General features: G+C 30.0%; 2 protein-coding genes across 3 annotated transcripts; both read right to left on the bottom strand.

Annotated features, from left to right (window-relative positions):
• Positions 1 to 1,293: 1,293 nt before the first annotated feature.
• Positions 1,294 to 5,320, bottom strand: LOC111277933 (putative linoleate 9S-lipoxygenase 5). 2 transcript variants are annotated; one of them, XM_089764171.1, is made up of 9 exons: positions 5,063 to 5,320; positions 4,657 to 4,943; positions 4,323 to 4,563; positions 3,892 to 4,242; positions 3,694 to 3,791; positions 3,395 to 3,507; positions 2,887 to 3,186; positions 2,426 to 2,689; positions 1,294 to 2,339 (listed from the first exon to the last, which is right to left on the bottom strand). In XM_089764171.1, the coding sequence occupies exons 1-9, from the start codon at positions 5,256 to 5,258 to the stop codon at positions 1,586 to 1,588; spliced, it is 2,604 nt and encodes an 867-aa protein (XP_089620297.1). In that variant the 5' UTR covers positions 5,259 to 5,320; the 3' UTR covers positions 1,294 to 1,585. The 2 variants fall into 2 exon arrangements, with proteins under 2 accessions (XP_089620297.1, XP_022720105.2); XM_022864370.2 differs by having other exon boundaries at positions 2,887 to 3,190; positions 3,400 to 3,507; positions 5,063 to 5,312.
• A 5,829-nt stretch (positions 5,321 to 11,149) lies between these two features.
• On the bottom strand, positions 11,150 to 15,486 carry LOC111277932 (linoleate 9S-lipoxygenase 6-like). The gene is made up of 9 exons (XM_022864369.2): positions 15,209 to 15,486; positions 14,824 to 15,116; positions 14,016 to 14,256; positions 13,572 to 13,913; positions 13,365 to 13,456; positions 13,073 to 13,180; positions 12,574 to 12,881; positions 12,213 to 12,476; positions 11,150 to 12,101 (listed from the first exon to the last, which is right to left on the bottom strand). Exons 1-9 carry the CDS (start codon positions 15,423 to 15,425, stop codon positions 11,348 to 11,350), a joined length of 2,619 nt encoding a protein of 872 aa, XP_022720104.2. The 5' UTR covers positions 15,426 to 15,486; the 3' UTR covers positions 11,150 to 11,347.
• Between the last annotated feature and the right edge of the window lie 3,766 nt (positions 15,487 to 19,252).

Here is a 19,252-nt window from a genome sequence, read left to right as displayed (position 1 = left end):
TCCTATAAACTTTTTATTTTTCCAAAAATAGGTTTTTGATTTTTTTTTCTTTTCAATATTATCACATTAAAAATTAAATAACATAATTTTTCATTAATTTATCGGACGAGGGCATGCATCCAAAGTAAACATGTTAATGGGCTTGGCTGCCCACTAAGTCTATGGGCCTACTCAATTCGAACCAAACCTTAAGAATTTTCAAGTTCTAACCCAGTCCAATTTATTTGAAATATTATTCAATTAATAAAATAATATATTTAATTTAATTTCTAATTTAAAAATATATTTAATAGTATTAAATTTTTATTTTTTAATATTTTAATAATTTTTAAATAGTATCAAATTTAAGAGAGCATATTGTCTGTAATTATTATAATATAATTAATTAATTATAATTTAACATTATATAAAGTTACATTTTTAAGTGATGGATTTTTATATCATTTTTAATTGTAATTGATTAATTATAATATTACAATAAAGAGAATTATAAGTAAAATGTTCTGTAAATTTAAATAAAAAAATTTTCAAAAAAAGAATCTTCCCCCAAATCTTATAAGAGGTCTCAACCAAATATTCACCCAAAGCATCATTGTAGCAATACCAACAAATATTCTCTACAATAATAATAGTAGTACCTAAATTAAGAACAATAGCCTTGCAAAGAAGCTTACAAAGTGAGGGGCTTATATTGAGACACTGTCTGGGAATTCCCATGCCAGTTAGTCCAGCTTCACTGGTGGGAAACAACAGAATATATGGCACGTTGACTCGATCAAATAAAAAAAAATTATGCCAAGGAAACCACTTTCAGGATTGGATTCGAGCTCAACAAATTCAGGGCTGCCTTTTTCAAGCATGAAGTTGCGACTAATCGCTGGGCGCACGACTCGGCAGGTAGCCTCCATAAGGGTATTGTCCAAAGTTGACAGCTGCTTGAAGAGCTGAAGCCACCCATATATATAAAAATAAACTCTATCTTCTTGGAATTTTTTTTGTTGGGTTTAATTAGAAACGAAAAATGAATATCAATAACATGTTTCTGTTGAACGCTAAGACTTATGATCCGGGGATAGATAATAAAGTGCACATATATTATCATAATTTAAGATATAAAGATGAAAAATACTATATTCATCTCATACTCTATCTATTAACATAAGAAAATTCCTTCATAAGATGCACGAAAAGCTTTAAATTTTTTTTTCTTAACCATCAGAATTGATATCCAATGCCATATGTGATTTTGGGATGAGATTTGATGATAAGAGCAAGAAGCATAAAAGATTATACGGTCCCAACATACCACACGTTATATTAAAGTCAAGGGGATTACAAAGTGGGAGCCGAGGGCATACATCCCAAGGAAACAGGAGTAAACACACTAGAAGCATCCCTAAGAGATCAAAGCCCCTACACAGCTTTACTTGGAAGCAAACACAAATTACTACCACGCATAAAAGGAAAAATATTAGTAACACACCAAGTTCCCATAACATCGCACTAATATTTGGGCAGCAATGGTATTCACGTGTAGTAATACCAACAACATTTATTTAGCATAATATTGATGCCCTTAACTAACTTAGATTGAGATGCTATTAGGAATTCCCTTTCCAGAAAGTCCAACTTCACCAGTTGGAAAGAGCAAAGTGTATGGCACATTCACTGGACCGACACGATTCTTCAATTTCTTGTCCTTGTTCATGCTTATGATTTCTTCTTCAATTTCAGCAAGTCTGTCATGAAAAGCCTTAAAAACTGCCATTGGTTCTGCATCTGTCGTCCAATCAGGCTCTCGTTGTCCAAGATACACCTCATCTGTTGCGTGCCTTGACAGAACTTCTACCACGGTAACGCCGGTGAGGCAATTTAGTTGCGAAGTAATTGTTTTGAAGAAAGCCTTCTCAAAGTTCTTTTCAAGCTCAGCATATTCAGGAGTGCCTTTCTCAGGCATGAACCTGCGGCTTTGTGTTGGACGGTTTGGGGAGTAGCCTCCATAGGCGTATTGTCCAAAGTTGACCGCTGCATGGAGAGCAGAAGCTATCCATATAATAATGGTGCAAGATTCTATTAGCTCTTTAAGAGTTTGCATTTTAGGCCACCATGGTTCATGTTTCTTGTCACCATGACCCACCTCTCGCAGTTCCTTCCACCAGGCTTGAAGTTCAGGGTCCTGTTGAACCATTTCATCCCTCTTGTAATAGAAGGAGCAATAGTCTCTGACCCATTTTTCAATTGCAAACCAGATCTTCAGCCCATCAACAGCATAGGGATAGTCTTTTATCAGTAGCCGATCAAGATCATCTAGGGAATTTATATCACCAACTGCAATTCCTCTGAAAATAGAAAACAAAAGGTCATGTCGTTTCCATGAAACCATATATATTAGTTACCTAGCTATTTGTCACTAAAATTATATTACCTTTTCTTGAGATCATTGGGGAGTGCCTGGTCCAAGAAATTCCAACTCTTGTAAATTTCTGATGACATCTCCATGGAATATTTCCCCGGGTAAAATGTTTTCTCTAGCAATCCATCTGCATTCACAAGAATTTCCCTCGCCAATGCATTAATAGCCATCGTGTCACGAAAGTGAGGGTGGAGAATTTTATAAATTGGATGAACCACACTCAGCTGCCTGTTTGTTGCAATCACAAATGGCTCTATAACTGCGTGAGTGTTCGACCTGAGACCAAATTCCAGAGGCACGAAATTAACTACATCCTTATTATACGAATGGCTCTATACTTTATTCTCTTGTGCTATTAGTAGACAGGTGTGGGATAACATTCTTCAAATGTTTATTTCCTTTAGTAAATAAAAAAGAATTGCGTGATAAAATAAAAACATTTAAACTGAATTCCTAATATGACGGATCCTTACCAGTGGCTTATTAGCTGATGATAACCACCATCATTCACAGCTACATAAGCTTTAGCTAACTGCCAAATAGAACCCTCAACTCCATGCTGCGCTGGAGTGTACACCTTGCTAGCGGCACCAAACTTATCTCCTTCTGGATGTAGCGAGCTCAATTCAATTGCCACCGGCTTCAATGTGTTGTCGCCTCTCAAGAAGAGAAGTGCCCTAGATGCATAAGTCTTTGTTTCTGTAGTGTTTATCCTCCTGAGGTAGGGTATCACTGTATCATGATAATAAATATAAATAGCCTTTTTGTCCTCAGTGCCTGTGCAACCAAAATCCCTTTTAAGTTAGATTTCTTTTTTTTTTTTTTTGTTTGTATTTGAGGTTATCAAGATTTCAATTTAGATATTGAAACTAAGAATCCAGCACTCTATCAACATATAACACACTGTTAGCATCAAGTTATAAAGAGGTGAATTAGATAAAAATCATAGGTTTTTAGAGATAAATTATTAAATGAAAAAAAATGACCTCTTCAACGCTGAGTCCATCTAAGTTATACTCAATGTCTTGTTTGGTCATAGAACTGTTTTGATGACCATACACTTCAGGATCCAGGTTGCTAGTTGGAGGAAATTCCTGTAGTAATCGATTTAGTGGTTATAATTTGACATGTAAAAGAATATGAACCTTGTATGTATCTCATTTCACATCCACATACTAAACTCCAGTTAATGACATGTGGAAATAAAGAAAATTGTTTTCAGTGTTTTTTTGTTTTCTAATATATATCAGATTTGTTGACAAATTCTCGTTTAGGCTTACTTTGAGAAGACGAATGACAATCGGGTTCACTCCAGCAAGCATTTCTCTTGCAAATTCTTCATCTGTTCTCCATGCAGTTGGAGGCCTATTCGTATCAGCTGCACCCAAGTGATAATTAAAATATTAAATATGGCAGGACAAAATGTATTATCTGATCTTACTTTAGCAATATTTTAACATATATAAACTTTTTTATACCTTGAATCACTTGAGGCACTGGAAATTTTACGAGTTGCTCTCCATCTGACCGAAAAATTTCCTTTATCATCAGTGGTAAGGGGATGTTATTTACAAGTTGATTGACAGCATCAGTAGGAAGTTGAATTCCATTGAAGTAGAGTTCGTCTATGTCCTTGAAAGTGTCGAACTCTTTAGGAGTTAAGTTAACAATAGCTTGAACCGTGGGCATGATATCATGAAGAAAGCCTTTCAGATTATAAGCATTAAAGTCTGACTTCTTCAAGCGACTGAATTGCTCATCTCTTGGGACGTAAACGTTATACATAGTGCCAGGTAGCTCTGGAAAGTCTCTGCTCTCACTGTTAGGATCTATATATAAAATGAAAATGAAGAATCATATTTTGCAGACTCAATATAATTAATTAGTAATATTGTATATTTTGTCTGACCTGATTTTGATGGTTTGCGACCTGTTCTTCCTCTCCGAGGATAAGGATACTTGGCAGACCCTCCAAGAACAGGTCGAGCCAGTTGTGAACCCTTGTCAGGATCCCCCAAATCATTGTACAAAGCATAGTCATAGACACGATCCCATTCCTTGAGCTCGCCCTTACCATTTCCTCTCAAAATCCTTAGCTCTTCCTCTCTATACTTACGAAGTGGTTCTGGCGTTTCATGTGGAAGATATGTCTGCATAAACATAAAATCTCTTTTACTTTGATATGAATGATCATCTACCAGTGAAATTCATTATATGGAAAATCATCAAACCAAATCACTTACCTTGTTAGCAAAGAAAATGCGGTCATGACCTGGAACATTTTTGTGATTGTAAACCCATGAGTTGCAAACAAAGAGGATCTGACCTCGACCTGGAACATTTTCTAGTGTGACAGTCTTGAGGTAGAATTCACCATGATGAGTATTTCGTACCAAGATAGCACCCGGTGTCCCAAAGTCCTCATTCCATTCAAAGTTAACATTGAATTTTGATTCCCCGTATAATTGTTCACTATCAATAGTGTTCCAGTTCGGTAAAGTAACCGGGGCTCCAACTTTTCCTCCCTTTGCTACAAAGGCACATCAAAATGTCAAAGTTAAGCAGCTGGTAGATCGAATCGTCACCCAAGCAATTACTTGATTGTCTCTGAAACGAAGTTTTAATTCAGTAAAAAAAGAAGAAACTTACATGGATCTTCGGTCTTGTCAGCACTAACTAGTTGTAGGGAAACCTTTTGGATGCCTAAACCCTCACCAATGGTATCAGCGGGGCCTGATAACCAGTCACCAAGATCGTTGTAATCCGACATGGTCTTCCTCATTAGAACAACTGTGGCAGGAATCTTGTGCTTGTCGGTTGCCATGGGGAACATTGATTTGAACATCTTTGATAAGGCAAATTGAGAGATCGTGTTTAGTTATGTTGGATCGTTGGCTTTGTAAAATGTGGGACGAAGAGTTTGATATTTATAGCGAAAAACTGGTCGGTCTACCTATAAACCATGCAAGGTCTTTGTTTTTTCATTCATTTTCTTTTCATTTTTTTTTATTACACCACAAACAATTTATTTATGTTGGTCCATTTGTTTATTGTCTATTTCATATAATTACTTATATAGGTTACACAAACATCACAAAATAAAAGATAAATATTTTATTGACGTTGTAAAGATCATACTTAATTTGTGATATATTATTCACTTTGATCTGAAAGTCTCAAAATTTTATTTCAAAAAATATGATTCACAGATTTAGATATATATATATATATCATATTATGTCTACACATTCTTCTAATGTGGGATTAAAAGCGTCACAGTCTCTTTACATTTAAATCTTAATGTTTCTATCAAGTCAAGTCTAACCATAAGACTAAGATCATATCAAACATTAAGATTTTAGAGGTAGCTCTCTATTGTATAATACTTAGTTACTCTCGTAATATAACACTTAGTTTTTATTTACTTATGATCGTTTTGATATCATTTATGGAAATTTACACTTAATTTATAAAATATTATCCGTTTTAACTCGAATTTTTTATGATTTTATCTCACAAAAAATATTTCATAAATTTAAATTTATATCTCTGTATATATATCATATTATATATATATATATATATATATATATTTTAACGTGTGATTGAGGGCGTCTTAGACGTCTATGTAATTTTGTGGATCCATGCATATATATATATAAAGAAAATTTTAAATTCCCTGTGCTTTTTCTAGTTTTTTTTGTCACTAACCCATGACACCAATTTGGCTTCCAACTAAAAGATTTCGAACAGAAACGGCCAAAAAGCATCGTGCTCCATTTTTTCTAGTTAATGATTTATGTTTTATTATTATTAATATATATATTAAAATTAAGAAAAAATATAAATATAATAATTTAAAATATAACATAATGACATAATATAAATATAATATCAAAATAAGATACGAAAATGATATTTTAAAATTTTCATAATAATTATATATGTATTTAATATAATTAAAAAATTTTATTTTATATTTTTATTTTAATATAAATTATGAGATGTAATTTTTATATAAAATATAATATAAATATAAAAATTTCAATATTTTATATAAAATAAATATATAAATTATCATGTCTAAGAAAAAGATGCATCGTTTTGCACTTTTCTTTTGCTCTTAAAGCTTTCATCAAATCAGCAGAAGCAACCCGAGACCGGTTGAAATTCCCAACTGGACTGAGGCCATGTTTGGCACAACAATGCAATGCTATGGGGTATTTTTCAACTGCACTAAACCCTTGTTTTCTCACTCAGTATCAGTTGACTTATCATCCTCTTCAGTGAAAATTCTCATTTTTATAGTTATCAGAACTGAATTAGGCTGTCAGTTCAATCAGGTGAACCGATGAACTGATACTGAAACTAATATGATTTTATAATTAAATTAGTTTTATAATTAAATTATTTTAAATTATTATGAAACGGCGATTTACATAATAAATTAATAAATCGAGTAATTTTTTTAATTAGATTGGTTCAATACTAATTAATAAGTTTAAGTAAAATATAAACAAAAAAAACCCTTCAAATATTCAAAGTAATCCAATTAAATCCTTATACTACTATTTTATCTAAATAACCCTCCAATTCTTATTTTTTACTATCAAAGTCTTTGCGTCATTATATTAATGATATATTAGCATATTTTAAGATACGTGAATAATAATATTGTAAAAAAAACTTATACATGTATAAAAATAAACAATTTTCAAAAAAAAGATGATCTAATAAAAAATTTTATTAATTGATATCATAATTAAAATAATTATAAAATAATAATATATAAAATTAATAAAAAATAAAATGTTAATAAAAATGATTAATTGTTTGATCATGATCGAAAATAATTAATAAAAAAATGTATATATGTAAAATTAATAAAAAAATACATTCATATAAAAAATAAATAAATGATTTTAAGTTCTTTTTCACTAATTTTCATATAAATATAAAAATTTTCATTTTATTAATTTTATATATAGATATTTCTTTTTTATTACATAAAGATTAATTATTATATATTAATAAATAATATTTATATTTAATAAATATAAATATAAATATTTATTATTTATTATTTATTGTTTATTATATTTATTAAAATATAAATATTATTTCTAACTATTAAAATATAAAATATGATTTTAATAAAATGTTAAATAATTTCATAGTAATTAATTGTTCTATAAATTTTATATTTTTTAAATTATGTAGTTTATGATATATTTTAAAATTTATAATTTTATGATTGAATTATTAAACTATAACTTTAGTTAAAAGTTTGAATTTTGAAATTTTAATATTTATATTTTTTATAATATTTTTTATTTAACCGACAATTGATCCATTGACCAAATGATTGAACCATTTACCCGATAACTTGAAATCTTAAACGATTTAATATTCGATCCGGTTCTGATAATTATGTTTTTTTTACATTGCAACTCTCCTTTACTATATTACCTCATCTCTTTCAATATTTTTTCTTTTTTCCCCTAAAATTATAATGCATGGATAGATATATCCCTACACTTATAGATTGGTTTGGCATTTTTATCATTTGTTTAGTTTTTTTATTTTTGTTATTTTATTTTTAATTTAATTTTTTCTAATTAATTTTATTATAATTATTTAACATATCATTTATATAATTAATTAATTAATTAATTAATTAATAGTTAAAATAATAAATGCATAAATAAATAATCAAATTTTATAATTGAATAAATCAGTAGTGAATGAACAAATAGATAATTATATAAATAATAAAGTAAATAAATATTAGCTGTTTTTATTTTAAGATGTATAAATATATTAATATTTTTTGTTAAATTTAATATATAAAAAAAATATCATTATTAATTTTTAACAAAATTATGATCTAATAAAAAATATAAAATTTATTATACACAATTTTAATCTAATATCCTAAATTTATAATTTTTATTATATATATATTTTTATTTTTACTATATTTCATCTTACCTATTACTTTTACATCTAAACATATATTTCACCACTTATTTTAATTTCATTGCTATAGTAATCAATCAAATAGCTACAATAATTAATCTCATATCCACTATTGTTTTCAATTTTACTAAAATCAATCTTACCATCAATCCAAACAAATCCAAATTTTTCTTTTTTTTTTTTTTATAGTTAAACCATTAATTGTCTATTAATATTGTAATTAATTTACAATAGGAAAGTATAAAAGTTTACAAACAAAGGCAAACATTATTTAATTAAGTTAATAAATCAAATATGAACTAATTGTATATATTCATAATTTATTCATTTAATTAACTAATTTTAAAATATAATTCGTAACAATTTATTAAATTTAATAAATAAATAAAAATCTAATATGTTCAACTCATTGAATATTCTATTCATTTACATCTCAAATATAAACTACTATCATAAATGAATTTTATTATATTTTTAATCTATTTATTTAAGTAATAAATTTTAAATATTATTCATGATCGTTTATTAAATTTAATAAATAAATAAAAATAAAATTTATTCATAAATTATTTATCAAACATTCTACTCATTTACACACCCCTAACAAAGAGATAACAATATTGCAGTAATTAGGGTTATTGGTTAATTAATTATTTGTCTCGAGGAAATTATATAACTTACGAAAATTTTCATCATGTTTCGATAATGTTTGTTTAAACAAATATTCTAACCCAACACATAGTCAGTTGCACTTGATCCTTACCCTTCTAATTATTTTTGCAATTAAAATTTTATATTCCAAATATATTCTAAAACATTCTTCAAAACGGATTTTGTATTCTAAATTGTAATGATTTGGGAATGGCTGAAGAAAATGCTTGACCTTTAACTTGCTAATAATTACCAATTTGTAATTTAGATGAAAATATCGTTGGAACTTTTATTTCATTTTAATTTCCACCAGTAAATTATTTATACAAAATTGATATAGAATTGCTTTAAAATAAAAATTTTCTAAAAAAATATGTGGGCCCCACCAATTACAAAACAAAAACCAAAAAATCGTTTAAAAAAATTTGAGTAACGTACTAAAAAACAAAAATATAAATGGGTCTCGCGTCCTTTAAAAATTCATGTGAACCTTGCCGATTAAAAAAAAAATCGGTTGAAAAAAAATTTTAAATTCTACATGTTAAAAAACAAAAAAAAAAAAAAATGTGAACCTCGTAATCTTTACAAATATTTAAAAAAAAAAAAGGAAAAAGTCAAGAGATTATCACGTTGTAAGTCACTTAGACAACACGTGACGATTTCTGTTGCAAATATGTAGTATTTATATTAAGGATTTCTCAAATTTCGACGATGAGATGCTTAGAATCACAAGAGTAAAAGAGAGTGATTAGAGATAAAAGGCAAAGAATGTTATTCGTATTTGTATTTTGATATTTAAATAAAAAATTAGGATTAAAGAAGTAGTAAGGAAAGAAAAATAAAAAAATAAAAAAAAGTTAAATTAAATTGATAATAGATAAATAATTTTATTTATAAATAAAATATGAAGGATATATAAAATACAATAATGATGTAATTAAATTGATATAATATTATATATATCAAGTCAATATATCATATTAGATCAATTTAAATATCAAAAATATTTTTAATTATTTGTTGATAATTTTTAATAAAAAATTAATTTAACTTTTGAATCCAAAAATACCTTTAATAATCATGAGCCACCCAATTACTACAAATACTCCCAAAATTTTACCATCACCAGTAATCGTTGGTAATCAAGTGTGTTACACGTTGAATCTGTCTTGTACATAGAAAAATCCACGGCTGACCATCAGTAATCGTCGGTATTCAAATGTATTACACGTTGAATCTGTCCATATATATAGATTAATCCATGGCCGAAGATTAAGAGTGAATGTACTTTTATCATGAGAGTAGATTTTAAGGGTATACGTGCTGCAATTTCAGGGATGTGGGGCTGGAATGGAATATGCATTAATGCTTCTATATCACTAACAGAACTAGCTAGAACAAGCATTATAACAGATGTGGAAGCCTCGACCTCCCATTTCTGATCATCAAAGTGGAAGCCTGGATTTGGCAAATATTTGATGAAATGGAGTTAATTTCCAAGGTTGACAATTGAGAATGACCACATCCTCTTTGGTAGTGTTAAGTCCCTTCGGGCCTGGCATTAATATGAGCCACCAAATTACTCGTCGATATTCAAGTGTGTTACACGTTGAATCTGTCAGTATATACATAGATAAATCCATGGCTGACGATTCTTCAATTTCTTGTCCCTGTTCATCTTTAATATTTCCCGTTTAATTTCAACAAGTCTATTATGAAAAGCATCAAAAGCCACCTTTATGATAATGGTGAAAGGTTCAATCAGCTCTTCTTGGACCCTTGCACTTTCATATTTAAGTATTATATTAGATATTAAATTAATGCAACCTAAAAGTGAAGGAACATGTCACTTTGTTATTGGTTACAAAAAAACAAAAGGTTAATTGGACTGTGGTTTTTGTCCATAAATTAATTATGCTACCTACATTTGATTTTTTTTAAATTTTATATAAATATTATATCATAAATTTTGTGTTTGTGTTCACATAAAACAAAGAAAAATATCTTCTTATCTCTGTCTTGACACAGGATATAAGAGGATAGAATGAGTCTATCTGTAATCTTGTCATTTTGTGGATCTATGCATTCGTGAAGACACTCACAAATGAAAGTTTTTTTGGGTGCAAATAAAAAATCTCGAAGTTTTTTATTGAGAGAAGCCTCAGCCGAGGCATACCTGACATTACAAATAAAAGAGAAAAGTGCTAATTCTGCTAGGAGATCAAAGCCCCCAATACAGCTTTATTTAAAAGAGCAACATTTATTTATTACAATGATGATGCCCTTCATTAACTCTCAGTTTAATTAGATGGAGATGCTGTTTGGAATTCCCTTGCCAGAAATTCCAACATCACCAGTTGGATAGAGCAAATTGTATGGCACATTGACAGGACCAACCCGATTCCTCAATTTCTTGTCCATGTTCATCTTTAATATTTCTCCTTCAATTTCAGCAAGTCTCCTATTAAAAGCCTCAGAAGCAGCTAATGCGATTGCATCTGTTGTCCAGTTAGGGGTTCGTTGTCCAAGATACACCTCATCTGATGCGTGGTTCGACAGCATTTGTACCACAGCAATGACAGTGAGGGACTGTAGCTGTGAACTCATGGTTCTAAAGAAAATCTTCTCAGGGTTCTTCTGAAGCTCAGCATATTCAGGAGTGCCTTTCTCAGGAATGAACCTACGGCTTATTGTTGGACGGTTTGGGAAGTAACCTCCATAGGCGTATTGTCCAAAGTTGACAGCTGCATGAAGAGCAGAAGCTATCCATATGATAATGGTGCAAGATGCTATCAGTTCTTCACGACTTTGCATTTTAGGCCACCATGGCTCATTTTTCTTGTCACCATGACCCACCTCTCGCAGTTCCTTCCACCAGGCTTGAAGCTCAGGGTCCTGTTGAACCATTTCATCCGTCTTGTAGTAGAAGGAGCAATAGTCTTTGACCCATTTTTCAATTGCAAACCAGATCTTCAACCCATCAACAGCATATGGATAGTCTTTTATCAGTAGCCGATCAATATCATCTAGGGATTTTATATCACCAACTGCAATTCCTCTGAAAATAGAAAACAAAAGGCCATGTCATTTCCCTCAAAACATAAGTATTAGTTACCTAGCTAGTTAATAGAGGCTTTCATTCAATAATTTGTCACTAAAGTTATATTACCTTTTCTTGAGATCATTGGGGAGTGCCTGGTCCATGAAATTCCAACTCTTGTAAGCTTCTGATGACATCTCCAAGGAGAATTTTCTCGGGCAAAATGTCCTCTCTATAATTCCATCTGCATTCACAAGCAATTCCCTGGCTAATGCATTAATAGTCATAGTGTCACGAAAGTGAGGTTCGAGAAGTTTATAAATTGGATGAACCACACTCAGCTGCCTGTTTGTTGCAATCACGAATGGCTCTGAAACTGCATGAGTGTTCAACCTGAGATCAAATTAAAAGACACTAAATTAACTGCAAACTTATTACTACTTTGCTTGATAAAAAAATATTTAAGCCGCCTTTGGCAGATCCTTATTACCAGTGGCTTATTAGTTGATGATGACCAGAATCATTCACAGCTACAAAAGCTTTAGCAAGCAGCCAAATAGAACCCTCAACCCCATGTTCTGCTGGCGTATACACCTTGCTAACAACACCAAATTTATCTCCTTCTGGATGTGGCAAACTCAATTCAATTGCTACCGGCTTCAATGTGTTGTCGCTTCTCAAAAAGAGAAGTGTCCTAGAAGCATACATCTTTGCTGAGGTATCCCTGTTTATCCTCCTGAGAGAAGGTAAAACTGTATCGTGATGATCCAATATAAATAGCCTATTGCTCCCCAGTGCCTGTGCAACCAAAATCCCTTTGAAGTTATCAAGTTGATACTAATATAAAGAGCTGAATTAGATAACAATCATAGTTTGTAGAGATTTTTCTTTTTTTATTTGAAACGGTCAGGATTTGTACCCGTGGAACTAAGTGTCCAGCGCTGTTGGGGAGATCATAAATTATCAAACGAAGAAAAAATATATATTACCTCTTCTACATTGAGTCCTTCTAAGTTATACTCTATGTCTTCTTTGGTTATAGAACTGCCTTGATGACCATACACTTCAGGATCTAGCTTGCTAGCGGGAGGGAATTCCTGCCGTTGATTTAATGGTTATAAGTTGAGATGCAAAAGTCAAATATAAGCCCTGAATGCATCTCATTTCAAATTCAATCATATTAAAGTTTCAATGTTTTATGTTTTTCAATTTTCCTTGTAATATCAGATTTCTTGGCAAAAATTGAAGATATAGCGAGACTGCACTATGGTTTAAGCTTACTTCGAGAAGACGGATGAGAAGAGGGTTCAATCCAGCAAGCATTTGTCTGGCAAATTCTTCATCTGTCCTCCATGCAGTGGGATTACTCCTATCTGCTCCCAAGTCATTAAAATATTAAATTGGATCGATATTTATGGCAGGAGAAAAAAATTTATAAGTAGATTTTGAGCTCTCAATTTAGCAATTTTTTAACAAGAAATTTTATACTTTCAATCACACGGGGCACTGGAAATTTCAAGAGTTGTTGCCCATCTGATCGGAAAATTTCCTTCGTCATCTCCAAAGGGATGTTACTTGCGAGTTGATTGAGAGCATCAGTAGGAAGTGGGATTCCATTGAAGTAGAGGTTGTCTACTTCCTTAAAGGAGTCGAACTCATTAGGAGTATGGTTCACAAAAGCTTCAAAAAACGGAATGATCTGATTAACCAAGGATTTGAGATTATAAGCAATGAAGTCTGACATCTTCAAGTGACCAAATTGCTCATCTCTTGGGACGTAAATGTTAAAAACATTAGTCGGTAGAAAATTCCTACTCTCAGTGTTGGGATCTATGAAGATAAGAAAAATGAAAAATCATGTTAGATTCAATATAACTGAAATATATACATTAATCTCCTATATATATATATATTGTTTTTCTGTTGTTTAACCTGATCTTGATGGTGGTCGACTTGTTCTTCCTCGGCGAGGATAAGGATACTGAGCAGATCCTCCCAGAATAGGGCGAACTTGTTCTGAACCCTTATCAGGATTCCCCAAATCATTGTACACAGCATAGTCATAAACACGATCTCCTAGTTTGAGCTCTCCTGTCCCATCCCCTCTCAAGGCCTTCAACTCTTGTTCTCTGTATTTACGCAGTGGTGCTGGCGTCTCTTGTGGAAGATACGTCTACAAATATTAAAATGAAAAACTTGGTTAACAAATACTGTAGCCCAAATGAATCGAGCCAGGTTCAGTTAGAGATGGCAGCGGAGTGGGTTTTCTTCGAATTCAATTCATCTTTATATAATAAATACTCGAATCTCATTTGATATTAAAATATTAATTTTATATTTAATCTATATACATAAAATCGTAACTCATTCGATAAAAATTAATAAAATATTATTTTTAAAATATAAATATAAAATTAAATAAATAATAACAAACATTTTATATATACCCGATTAGAGCGAGTTTGTATAAAACTCGACTTGATTTTGACTTAAAAAAAAAAAAACCTTGACCCAAAATTCAATTTTTAAAATTAAAAAAAAAAATCTGATCCTATAAGATCCGATCAAAACTCAACGCATTCGATTGGATTCTCAACCCTAAATTTAATCAGTTCATTTAAGTAATATCTAACAGGTCTAAGCTCAAAACCGAGCTGCAACCTCTTTTCCTACCCTAAATTGCGGTTTTTTTTTTTTTTTAAATAGTATAACCCAATAGTTTCATAACAATGTTGCTTACCTTGTTTGCGAAGAAGATTCGTGGTGTTTTATATTGTTTATCAGGATAAACCCAGGAGTCGCAAACAAAGTGAATTCGACCTTCGCCAGGAACATCTTCAAGAGTAATGGTTTTTAAGAAGAATTCAGCAGCATGATTATTTCGAAGGATGATAGCTCCAGGAGTTCCGAGCTCCTCATCCCACTCAAATGAAACCTTATACAAGGAATCACCACCTGCTAGTGGAGGTGTAAATGTAAGGTTCCAGTTCTGCAAACCTTCTAACTTCCCCAGCTTTCCTCCATTTCCATTTGCTACATACAAAGAGCATCATTTTCTTGAATGAATGAAATTAAACAGAAGGCAAAGAGAAAAGAAAAGTTGGCACAGAGTTCAAAGAACGAACCAGGGTCAGCATTTTCTGCACTGACGAGCTGGAGAGTGACTCCTTGGCCTACCAACTCAAAAACACCATCAGCTACGGTTGAAAGAACGGCGGTGAAGTCCAAAACATTCTTCTTCACTAAAACAACACTGCCGGTGATGGTTTTCTCCGATTTCTTATTCCCAGTAACCCCATTGACGACTTTACCCACAGAATCTAACACACCCCCCGGAATCATTTTTTTTTTTCCTTAGCTAGAAAAAAGGGACTACGATATTATAAGCTAGAGTTGGATGTGCAAAAATGAGAGAAATGTTGGCCTTATTTGTAGGGAGCATTCGTAAGCCGTAATCGCCTATAATGCACCGACGCCTAATTATTAATAGCAGACAAAAATGAAAACATTTGTCGGTTCATTGATTCATGCAATATTTTTATATTTCATAGTCGAAATTTATAATTTTTTTCAGTTTATTTTATACTTAAAAAATTCAGCTTTTTTTTTTTTCTAAATTAAAACTTTAAATTAATAATCCTGAGTTATAATTAATGTATGTCAATATGGTTTTATATAAAAAAATATCTATGGATATATTTGTTCCTGTAGCTTGGGAAATTGGCAGGATGTATTTAATATGTTTAATCGTTGGTTTCGGGGAAATTATTGATCTTACATTTTCATTTTTTTTATATTTCCTATCTGTCAATTTGTTGAGTCTATTCGTCATTTGGTGGATCAATCAATGCATATTTACGAGCCCAGTGCCTGCGGTTAGGAAAAAAAATAGGGAATCATTTAAAAGTGTTTGCTTGATGAAATACTTAATGTAATATTTAAATATTAAAATTTTTTAATATAATATATTAATTAAATATATATATATATTAAATTAATATGATATTTAAAAAATTATTAATCTTTTATATATTACCATTTGAAATTATAATTACGGTAAGTAATATATTATTTCAGAATTTATAATTTAAATATTATATTAAAATTTTTTTAAAATCAAATATTATATTTAATATTTTATTATAATTTAAAAATTATTTATGACATTAATTTATATAAAAAATATTTCATTTTTTTTGTTAATCGAAAAATTAAAAATGAAAATGCCATTTTTATTTTTTTTCACTAACCCATTAGTTTTCTTCTAATACATTATTTTATTTAGATTTATTTTATGATTTGGTTGGATTTGAATCTAATTTTAACTATAATTTTTACTTTAAAATCGATTTGAAATGTGATATTATTAAATAAAATTTGTTTTTATTTAATTTTAGTTTTAAATAAATTAAAAAATATGATAAAAAAATTAATATAAAAATAATTTTAAATTTTATGTTATATAAATTTTTTATATTATCAAATTTAAATGAACAATCTAAAACACTCAAACTTAACATTTAAACACATCAATCAAACTTAACTAAATGTGAATTATAAACAACTCTATGTAGATACCAAATTTTGTCCGGATCTTTTGGATTAAATCTTCAAGTTCTGTTTATTAATATTAAAATTAATTAATAATTAAATATATCAATAATAAAAATACAAAAAACAACAAACAACAAACAGAAAAAAACAAACTATTAAAAATATATATAAAAAAAAGAAAATAGAAAGCAAGAGGCTAGTGTACGATGTCGTTACCCTCTTATCCAGCCCCTGTGCAGCCACCTTGCCGCCACCTTATGGCCACCCTACAGCCACCCCTACAGCCTACCCTAACCACATCTACAACCACCTCGATCCCTAGCTCCTTAAAGCCCTAGCTTTTTCCCATTTGATCTTCATCGGACAGAAGCTCAAAAATATCTTTCCACACCCAGAAAAAACACTAAGTTCGAACACACTAAAAACCCAAAATTCACTAGCATTAGTCTGAGCCTCAACCCTCATCAAATCATGTGTCACACACTTACTCCCTATGCCCGAAACCACCATGGCAACACCCAACGAACCCCGATTACTACTTCCCCATAATACCCATAAAAAAAACTAAAAAATTCACACAAAAAAAAATCAATCACCACAGTCATCCAGTAGGGAAAAATCTAGTGCCAAAGAAGAACCTGTGAAAGGAAAAAAATCAGTTTTGGTTTATAAAAAAAAAAGATAAACTTTGAGCCCCAATCTACGACGATCGAGGTCATTTTCAACAAAAAGGAGATAGGATTAGGAAAGATAGTGTCAAAAAGAGCTTCCAAAAAAATTTTGACATTTTTCGACTATCGACGACCACTGACAAAATCGTCGACGGTGACCTAGATAGCAACCAGAATGCCAATTAGTCGCCGAACTCTGGCTAAGCTAGAGAGAATTTTTGGAGGTTAGGACCTTTTTTTTTTAAAATGGTTTGAAATGAACTAAAAAAAATGGTTTTATATCGAAAGCTAAAGTCGAAAATGACATTATTTTAGGTATAAAAGATTTGCGGGTCAACTAGGATGTGATCCGGGATTCGCGCAATCTTCCATAGGACCTGCTATTGCCTTAGCTTAAAACCGATCTAGTTGAACCAATATTAAACTGCCAAAACCCGGTCTAAACTGTAGAATTGTTGAATCGATCAGATTGGTTTAGACCAAAGTTAATCGGTCTAGTTCAGGTTTTTTTTAATTTTTAATTTTTTATATTATTATTTTTGATATTTTAAGTTTTATTTTTAATATTTATATATGATAAATTTTTAAATTTGTTATAATAAATATTTGATTGATTTTAATAATAATAAAATGAAAACAAAGTAGGATAATAGCAAAAAAAAAAAAACTAAAATTGCTTAAAAAATAATAATAATAATAAAATAATAATTTTTTTATTTTTCCTACCTAGATATTGGAGAGAATTAAAAAATTTATAATTCTTCTTAGATGTTGAAGAATTATAATAATAATAATAATAATAATAATAATAATAATAATAATTTGATATTATTAATAATAAATTTTCATTAAAAAAGGGAAAAGAAGATTTTTTTTAATTAATTTTAAAAAATCATAAAAATTGAACTTATTTCAAAAGTCTACTTAGATGTTTGCGTTTTTAAATTAAAAGAAAAAACTAAAATTAAAAAACCTCAAACCCTCTAAACCCTAAAATAAAATCTTAAATCCTCAAAACCCTGAAACTAAACCCTAGAACCTTAAAGCCCTAAAATCAAAACTTTAAATCCTTCAAACCCTAAAATCAAAACTCTAAAACCTTAAACCCTAAAACAAAACCCTAAATCCTCTAAACCCTAAAAAAAATACCTAAATCCTCAAAAACCTAAAACTAAAACCCTAAACCTCAGACCCTAAAATCAAAACCATAAATCTTCTAAATCCTAAAATCAAAACCTTAAACCCTAAAACCAAAACCTCAAACCCTGAAATAAAAAACCTAAACCTCAAAATTTGAAACTTCCCTAACTTTAAAATCCAAAATCCTAAACCTTAAAATCTAAAATTCTAAAAATCCTAAATTTGATACGCATTATCGAATCATCATCCGAAAGTTATCAAATCTTTAAAATCTCGACCTAAACCTACACTCAAAACCATTTCAAAACTTTAAAGATACGTACGAAAATCTCAAATGAAATAATTTGTTCTCGAATACTGCCTAGATGATAAAGTATTTAAAGAAATCTTATTCCATTAAAATTTTCTCATGAGTCCTTAATTCACTTTAACAATGGGGTTAATAAAAAAATAAAAAAGGTATAATAACAAAATGGGATCTTAAATATAAATAGTCGCACCTAAGTTCCGCCTAAATGTTGGGAAGTCAATGTGGTCTCATTATATTTAAGAATCTAATTTCAAATTTGCATTTCATTAACATACGCACCACCTATTAGCTCACATACATTTATTTGTTATTGTTTGTATTTATTTGCATTTATTTGTCTTTAATTTTTACTTACTATCCGATAATACCATCATTTACTTTTTTTTACACAAAATATTTTTTTTTATTTACTTACTTTTAAAATTATGATATTATAAAATAAAATAAAAAAGCATTCTAAAGGGAATAATTTTTAGTACTCTACCTAGATGTTG

The sequence above is a fragment of the Durio zibethinus genome, chromosome 7 (genome assembly GCF_047325235.1).
Source record: "Durio zibethinus cultivar Kanyao isolate XHJ-2024 chromosome 7, ASM4732523v1, whole genome shotgun sequence".
NCBI lineage: Eukaryota > Viridiplantae > Streptophyta > Magnoliopsida > Malvales > Malvaceae > Durio > Durio zibethinus.
Note: the sequence above shows the minus strand (reverse complement) of the source record. Positions and strands in the feature narration are given on the sequence as shown.